The sequence below is a fragment of the Podarcis muralis genome, chromosome 4, assembly GCF_964188315.1.
Source record: "Podarcis muralis chromosome 4, rPodMur119.hap1.1, whole genome shotgun sequence".
NCBI classification, from domain to species: domain Eukaryota; kingdom Metazoa; phylum Chordata; class Lepidosauria; order Squamata; family Lacertidae; genus Podarcis; species Podarcis muralis.
The window spans coordinates 28,629,632-28,638,646 of NC_135658.1; the positions used below are offsets into that span (position 1 = coordinate 28,629,632).

Genomic DNA, 9,015 nt, shown 5'->3' on the forward strand with positions numbered 1-9,015 from the left:
CACTCTGCGGATGTCTGCCTAGCGCGAGGGGCGCTCTGCTTCAGGGCGCCCCACCCGCCAGGCAGCAGGCTGCTGTCCGCAGTGTGGGGAGCCCTGTGGGGAACTCCTGCAAGGCTCCCCACTCTGCGGATGTCTGCCTGGCGCGAGGGGCGCTCTGCTTCAGGGCGCCCGACCCGCCAGGCATCAGGCTGCTATCCGCAGCGTGGGGAGCCCTGTGGGGAACTCCTGCAAGGCTCCCCACTCTGCGGATATCTGCCTGGCGCGAGGGGCGCTCTGCTTCAGGGCGCCCCACCCGCCAGGCAGCAGGCTGCTATCCGCAGCGTTGGGAGCCCTGTGGGGAACTCCTGCAAGGCTCCCCACTCTGCGGATGTCTGCCTGGCGCGAGGGGCGCTCTGCTTCAGGGCGCCCCACCCGCCAGGCAGCAGGCTGCTATCTGCAGCGTGGGGAGCCCTGTGGGGAATTCCTGCAAGGCTCCCCACGCTGCGGGTGTGTTCCCGAAGCGCCTGGAGCTCTGCTTTCAGGGCGCCCGACGCTCCGGGAAGCAGGCTGCTATCTGCAGCCTAGACACGGCTAGCGCCGCGCTAATCCCGAAGCTTGGGGCGTGCGGAGCTCAGCGCACCCCAAGCTTCTGGGTGCCGGCAAGGTCTCCGCTAGCCTAGCCTAGCGGAGACCTTGCTGGCGCCCAGAAGCTTGGGGCGCGCTGAGCTCCGCACGCCCCAAGCTTCGGGATTAGCGCGGCGCTTCGCTAGCCCTAGGAGAGCCCCGCGACGTCGCGGGGCTCTCCCAGGGCTAGCGGAGACCTTGCCAGCACCCAGAAGCTTGGGGCGCGCTGAGCTCCGCACGCCCCAAACTTCGGGATTAGCGCGGCGCTTCGCTAGCCCTAGGAGAGCCCCGCGACGTCGCGGGGCTCTCCCAGGGCTAGCGAGACCTTGCCGGCACCCAGAAGCTTGGGGCGCGCTGAGCTCCGCACGCCCCAAGCTTCGGGATTAGCGCGGCGCTTCGCTAGCCCTAGGAGAGCCCCGCGACGTCACGGGGCTCTCCCAGGGCTAGCGAGACCTTGCCGGCACCCAGAAGCTTGGGGCGCGCTGAGCTCCGCACGCCCCAAGCTTCGGGATTAGCGCGGCGCTTCGCTAGCCCTAGGAGAGCCCCGCGACGTCGCGGGGCTCTCCCAGGGCTAGCGAGAACTTGCCGGCACCCAGAAGCTTGGGGCGCGCTGAGCTCCGCACGCCCCAAGCTTCGGGATTAATGCAGCGCTCCGCTAGCCGTGGGAGAGCTGGGTCTCCCACGGCTAGCGGATAGCTTCCTGAAGCCTGGAGAGTGAGAGGGGCCGGTGCGCACCGACCCCTCTCACTCTCCAGGCTTCAGCGAAAGCCTGCATTCGCTCCATAGGACGCACACACATTTTCCCTTGCTTTTTAGGAGGGAAAAAGTGCGTCCTATGGTGCGAAAAATACGGTAATGCCTCCTTGTGAGAGAGGGGCGGTCCCTGCCTGATTAAAGGAAACAATGGTAAAAACCATTCCTCAAGAAACCCTCCCTGGATTTGGAGAATCTAAGTAACTTCCAGCCAGTTGCCAATCTCCCTTTCTTGGACAAACCAGATCCAGGGTTGCCACAGATCAGATCCAGGTTCTTTTGGAGAAGACTTAATTTTAGATCAACTTCAATCGGGGTTTAGGCCCAGCTTTGACACAGAAACTGATCCCTGTATGATGACCTCTGTTGAGAGGGGGGGGTGGAATGTGTCCTGTTAATTGTCCTCAACCTCTCGGTGGCTTTCAATACCATCGACCATGGTATCCTTCTGGAATGACTGAGTTAGGGGTGGGTGGCACCATTTTGTGGTGGTTCTGGTCCTACTTGGATGGTGGTTCCCAGAGGGCGATGCTTAGGGAGTGCTCTTCAGCCCTGCCTTATAGAATTGTAGAATCATAGAATTGTGCAGTTGGAAAGAACTCCAAGGGTCATCTAGTCTAACCCTCTGAAATGCAGGGATCTGAACTAAACCATATATGACAGATGGACATCCGACACCTGCTTAAAAACCTCCAAGGAAAGTCCACCACTCGTGGGTCCAGCATCAAAAAACTCTTACTGTAAAGCCCTTCAAAATGCTAAATACTGTTCATTGTTTTCTTTTAAGACTCCAATTATTGGGAGACGATATGATGAGCTACAGAGTTCTTCAGGCAGGGATGGAAAGCCTAGAATAATGCCTGTCACCCGTAGCACTTCTTCAACATCTTCTGGGTCTAACTCCAATGTCCTTGTTCCTGTTAGCTGGAAGAGGCCTCAGTATTCTCAGGTAAAATCTAGGGATTATCTGGAGAAGTGCTGTCAGTTGTCCCCCCTGTTACAGAGACCTGTCTTGACTTCAAGCAGAAGTCAGCCCTATGCTGTGGAACAATTTCAGCAGACATTCGGCAGACAATCCTCACTTTTGACTTTCAGGCGTCTCTTGAAGACCTTTTTTGTGCCAACAGGTCTATGTAGTGGTTTAACTTTTTCTTGAGTAGCCCATCATATTAAAAATTGTTTTGTATTGCTTTTAATTTTTTAAAATGTTGCTGAACCACCGCCTTGATATTTTATGGGAGGGCTATATATAAATACTTTTATAAGTAAACAAAATGCCTACCCAGTTTCAGGAATTGAGCTTTTAAAAAAATTGCTAAAGCACCCACAAAAAGCACTTTATCCATATGAAATTATAAGAGACAAGGTTTGGCTAAAATTAGGAGACATCAGGAGTGGAGCTTTCGGTGTTTGTTAAATGCTCCCTATTTTTCCTTCTATGATTTGAGCTCTGAAATGTGTGGCATTGCTTAAACTCATTTCTCTTTCTCTCTCTCTCTCGGTCTTCCCCCTTTTTAAAAAAAGAAAAGGACAAAAGAAAAGTTAGTGCACGTTCTTACGCTTTGTGGTCAAGAAGTCGGCCTGAGCAAAAACCCTTCGGTAAGTCTCATATTTCTCCTTCTAGGGCTTATTCATAAACAATTCAAAGGTACAGCTCTAAATTTTATCTTCAGTTTGCTGGCATGATGTGACCCTTCCATAATGAATGCTGTTTCTCAGCCAAACGCAAGCAATAGATGTGCCTGTTAAAACGTTGTTGGTTTAGGCAAGCCTATCCATACATGTAGATGCTGATGTGTTTTAATCTCTTTTACTGCTAAACTTTAATTATTTTTACACGTTTTAATTGCTTTTAACTGCTCTTTACTGACCACTATAATACTTCTTGCTAGCCAGTAGAGGTTGTACCAGAATCAAGCGGTATATAAATTTTGTTAAGTATCTAAAATAAAATAACGTGTCTCCCACCAACCTACCCACTCCCCTTATCAAGAAATTATCTCTCGACGGCTTTGTTAAGATATGGCTCGCTGGCTAACTCATTTCAGAATTACTTAACTGTTCATTTAGGCATTGTGACTACCTGCCTCTGACCCTTATACTTTCTGAACATTTTAGAAATTTAACAATTCAAAGTCCATTTTGGCTGATACATATGGGAACAAAATAGGAGATAAAAGGGTAGGGTAGAAATGAAACCCTGGTTGTTGGAATTCCTTTTCGGCTAAACATACTCTCCGAGTATGAGTCAGGTCTTCCATAGGTGACAAGAAATGGCTAGTAGTACATCTGTATCATCTGCCTAACATTTCTCAGTCTGCCCACTCCCCCACCCCAAGTTCAAAAATGTACATGCTGCATTTATTTGTTCGTTTGGGGGGGGGATGCCCTTACCCTCCAGTTTTTGTTTTTGCCATTTCCTCTGCTAGAACTGAAGGGACGCGGGTGGCGCTGTGGGTAAAACCTCAGCGCCTAGGACTTGCCGATCGCATGGTCGGCGGTTCGAATCCCCGTGGCGGGGTGAGCTCCCGTCGTTCGGTCCCAGCTCCTGCCCACCTAGCAGTTCGAAAGCACCCTTAAGTGCAAGTAGATAAATAGGTACCGCTTTATAGCAGGAAGGTAAACGGCGTTTCCGTGTGCTGCTCTGGTGCCGGTTCGCCAGAGCAGCTTCGTCACGCTGGCCACGTGACCCGGAAGTGTCTCCGGACAGCGCTGGCTCCCGGCCTCTAGAGTGAGATGAGCGCACAACCCTAGAGTCTGTCAAAACCGTACGGGCAGGGGTTTCTTTACCTTTTACCTGCTAGAACTGATGCCAATCAGTAAATGTAGAAAATCAGCTGTAAGAGGCAGTTGGGAAAACAGCTGCTGCAGACAGACTTCTCTCTCTCCCACTTTCTCCCAGACCCCCCCCCCCTCTTGCAACTAAGAGTGTATGGACACAGTCCACAAATAAACTTCCCCCATTGACGGAAAATCACAGTTAGCTCCATGGTTGTGGAATGATGAAGTTCAAACATATTTGTAAATAATAACAGCTGAAATGTAACACATGCTAATTTATCTGCATGCTTTCCCTTGTAACAATTGAGAAGCAAAAGGGCTGGCTTACCCCTTTTCCGTGCCCTTCCCGCAGTTGCATTCTGTTCCCATAAATGCATATAAATACTAAGGAAGCATCAATCTGCACCCATTAGGAGGTAGCTTGGACGTGTTCCTGCAGCTCATAGTTGCGTCTTAGTATGACTTTAATCTGAAGGCACCTGTCCAACATAAATAATAAAAAGGAGCCTTCTAAAAATACCCACTGAAGGAATTAGGTGTGTACAGCTTTCTGAAAAGCCCATTAGACTAACAAAAGAGCGTCGTAGAGGAAGAGTTTGTTTTGTTTTTAATAGAAAAATCCCTCTTGACTTTTAGGTGATTTTTTCTTCATGTGGAGATTTGGATCTGATTGAGCACCAGACGAGCCTGGTGGCTTCCGAGGACGGAGCCCGCGAGCAAGAGAACATGGACGATTCAAACAGCGAGCAGCAGTTCCGAGTCTTTAGGGATTTCGATTTCCTCGATGTGGAGCTGGAGGACGGGGAGGTATGGTACATTCTCTCTCAACAAACTTTGCTCTTACTGAAGATTAAGCCACATTTTAGCACTTCCCCAACAGTAAATAATGTCCTCTTTATATTCTAGCAAAGACTTAGCTGAGCAACGATAAATGTTTACAGTGTTAGTGCGATAGCCTAAATTTTGGCAGGTTACTATGCCCTTCCTTAAACATACACCTTTTTTTTCTCTTTATATGCTTCATTTTTAAAAAAACAAAAACAAACCCTCAATACACACTTCAGTGCATGCTACAGAAGACTAGGGCTGAACGTTTTAGTGATTTGTACTGATACTAAAGTTTCCGTGCATTAAAATTTTAAAGATTCAGTACAGCCAAATGTCTGACATGCCCAATCATTAACAGGATGCATGCTTTGAATTTAATGAACACACTGCACAAGCCTTATAATCAGATGCTTTCATCAGTGCTCTCCCGAAACCTAAGCATAGGCCCGTGCATGTGTGTTTGTGCATATGTGATGTTTATGCAGCACAAACGCGATGAAATCCCCAGCACTTAAAAGCCCCTGTTCCTTTTTCTGCTCCACTCTATGGTGTTAGCAATTCTCATCAGCTCTCGTAGGAGAAAAACAGAAGCCCGAGGGCCTGCAATCAGGTCTTGGCAGGTAAAAGCCTGTCAGTTTGTCTTTGACCGGAGTTGCTGCGAGGGCATATTATCCAGCTTACATCATATACTTGAAGGGTATTGGAACGCCTTGCTTTTGTTTCATTTTGTTTCTTTTTTTGGTAAGGCGTTTTACTGGTAATGCAGATCTGCTCCCTCTGGGAATAATTATATCGGTTTGACTGGAGAAAACGTCAGCGTTAGGGGCTGGAGGAGGCAAGGCACTGCCACATCCATTGCGCCGTGGGGAAAAGGGCGGTTAAGTGAGGAGGAGGAGGGGAAACAGGGCCCGAAAGCAAAGAGGGGCAATTTTGGACAGGCGTTCTCATCCACGAGGGCATTCGCATGCCACCCTCCCTCTTTTCCTTACACCTGAAAGATAAATTCCCTAGAACAGGGGTCACCAACCTAAGGCCCATGGGCCGGAAGCAGCCTGCGGAGGTCGTTTGACCAGCCCACAAGCCGCCCCTGAACCAAGCCACCCATTCACGCGCTGTGCTAAACTAGCACAGTGCGGGGACTCGCTTCCGCAGCGCCGGAAATCACAGTGGCGGCAGCAGAAATTGCATCTGTGCAGATGCCGGAAATCACAGGCGCAATGTGGCCCAGGCAAGATAAACCTTGCCGACCCCTGCCCTAGAGTGTGTCCCAGGCCAACCTGTGATCTGTTGGGCAGTTACAGCTGGCAGAGTTGCTTATCTGGCTTCTTGACATGGAGGTTGCTGTGGTGTCAGGGACAGTTCAACAATAATTCACACGGCTAGCTTTCTATACATGGGCATTTGTTTATTTTAACTTTTAAAAATGCAATCCTCCCCTGCAGTTTGGAGTAGAACAGCAAGAGTGTATATATCCCCTTTGACCTTCCAGATACTGCTGAACAAGAACTCCCATCAGCTCCAGGAAATATGGCCAACGGCCAGGGATGATAGGTGTTGTAGTTGGGCAACCTGCCTTGTGGGCTGCATTCAAATGAGTTGGAGGTGTGGGGCTGTGGCTGACTGTGGATGAAACTCCTTAGTGCACCTTAATGAGTAAAGTCAATTAGGCGGCTCAGCTGCAATACAAAATGGATACAATGGGGCAACAGCTGGATAAGCAGCAATTAAACTAGTAAAAAAAAAAAAAAAAAGAATTCAAATAAGTAGCCAGTCACTCCAGAAGTAAATTCCTTCGGGGACTGAAGAATAGCAAGCTGCTGGGGAAGGTGTCGAGATAACTCCATAAGGCTGTCCTATATTAGCCCTTTAATAGCTCCAGTCCAGTAATTCTATTAAGATAGAGCTAGCAAATGATACAAGGAGCAACAGCATACTAGATGTCTTATCAGAGGAGCACTGGTTTTTCATGGTACTTGCTTGAAGAGGTTGTAAAGTAGGACAGCAGTAAAATATATAAATATAACTGAGAAATAAAGTAAGTATTGCTTCTTTCGGAGGGGAAATCAGAAAGAATTGCCACCTAGCTAATGCTATCCTAGCTTTCTTTAATATATTCTCTTTAAAACCTGTGTGACTAACTCAGTTTAGTGTGTGAGAATAGATCTTTGGTTTGCACAATTTAAAATCTGTGCTCAGACTGGTATTAAATCCATTTGTAGTGAAATCCTGTGCATGTTGACTCAGCAGTATGTTCCACTGTGGACAAAGGGGTTTGCTATAAGTAAGACTTCCCTTGCTTTCACCTGAAGAGACTACTTTGTCTCTTTTCAAGAAGCCAGTTTTTAATAGACTTTATGAAATAGCTTTTAAAGAGGAATTATGGATTGGTTTGTCGTACTACAGGCAAACACTGGTCGCCACAAATGAGTAGTACAAATGGAGAAATTATGGTGCTGCTGTTTGGCTCATGCAACAGGGCTTCCCTCTCCTCTTCCCTTCAACTTCCCACACACTCTCAAAATCTGCTCCCGGGTTCTGGGGAGCCCATTGCACAAGTAGAACCTCATGCTATAGGAATCCTAAATTATTTATTGACTTCTATGCCACCTAATAGGGGCACGGGTGGCGCTGTGGGTTAAACCACAGAGCCTAGGACTTGCCGATCAGAAGGTCGGCGGTTCGAATCCCTGCGACGGGGTGAGCTCCCGTTACTCAGTCCCTGCTCCTGCCAACCTAGCAGTTCGAAAGCACGTCAAAGTGCAAGTAGATAAATAGGTACCACTCCGGCGGGAAGGTAAAGGGTGTTTCCGTGCACTACTCTGGTTCTCCAGAAGCGGCTTAGTCCTGCTGGCCACATGACCCAGAAAAACTGCGGACAAACGCCAGCTCCCTCGGCCAGTAAAGCGAGATGAGCGCTGTAACCCCAGAGTCATCTACGACTGGACTTAACTGTCAAGGGTCCTTTATCTTTACCTTTACCTTTTTGGTAGTTTAGTATGCCAGCTTTGTAACCCCTCGTTTGGGTATATTATGAAATGCAGCAGAGGTTGCTTTGTAAGTAATGCTAATCTGAGAATCCTTAAAAGTGGAACTAAATTTGGCAGAAATCTCACCCCGGCCCCCGGCCCAGCTACTAGGCCAAAGGAAAGGGGCGAGGAGATGTGTGAGTCTGGCAATATGCTTGGGTTTGCTGAGACTCCGCCATGTAGCACCAAACCATGGTTTATTGTTTTACGTGCCCTTTCTGCAATGCTTTGTCCAGGAAGGCTTGCCAGGCGAAAACATTCCTCTCCTCTGAGGCCTTTAACTAATTAAATAATCTATGGCCTTTTAAAGGGGGAGGGGTATTTCTTTTGTTTGTTACTATGCTGTGCATTTTTGTGTTTTTTTAATATATATTGTAAACAGTCCTGTGATCCTTAGGTGAAGGATGGTGTAGAAATTTAATAAATAATAAATATTGTTACTTGCAGGTATGGCCACTGTGCCTCCTAATATGGGTTTGGAATACTGCTGATTTCTTAACCATAGTTAAGAAATTGAGTGAGCTGCAGTTGCTTTTCAGCCAGTGTTTGCACATGCACTTCGGCTATTATCTGCAGTATTCAGACACACAGCCTTGTTTGCTGCTGTAGACAAAGGAGTGAGATGGACAAAAGGAGCCATTATACCTACCTTGTCTGTACATTTTGGTGCAGTTCTCTGGGTTATAAACAGGCCATCCCATTTCTGTGAATGCATTTTGTGCATTATTTGTTGTTATTATTATTATTATTTTGCCATAAGGCTATGCAAACAGATAAAGATAGTTTTTTTAAAAATACACCAATTTTCTCTCAAAAATATAATGCTGTTTACCCACTAGTTTCAGGAGGAATAGCAATTAGTCTGTCAGGAATCTGAACGGAAATAGCAGAGGGTCTTTCCCCTTTACTTAGATAGTTCAAACTGGGGACTTAGTTAACTGTGCGGTGTCTGAAATACCGCAGGACCTCTCAACCGCTCCAGGTTTCACATGGGAAGTTTGACTCTTGTGACCCGTATTCAGAG

At 47.8% G+C, this 9,015-nt stretch overlaps 1 protein-coding gene across 9 annotated transcripts in view; it reads left to right on the forward strand.

The window, feature by feature from the left end:
* The window catches only part of FRY (FRY microtubule binding protein), a 191,827-nt gene that overhangs the window by 161,801 nt on the left and 21,011 nt on the right, over window positions 1-9,015 (forward strand). For all 9 annotated transcript variants that reach the window (XM_077927129.1, XM_077927130.1, XM_077927125.1 and 6 more), the window contains 3 exons: window positions 2,144-2,305; window positions 2,881-2,955; window positions 4,774-4,944. In XM_077927129.1, the coding sequence (XP_077783255.1) occupies window positions 2,144-2,305; window positions 2,881-2,955; window positions 4,774-4,944 (408 nt within the window). The remainder of the gene's footprint in view (window positions 1-2,143; window positions 2,306-2,880; window positions 2,956-4,773; window positions 4,945-9,015) is intronic.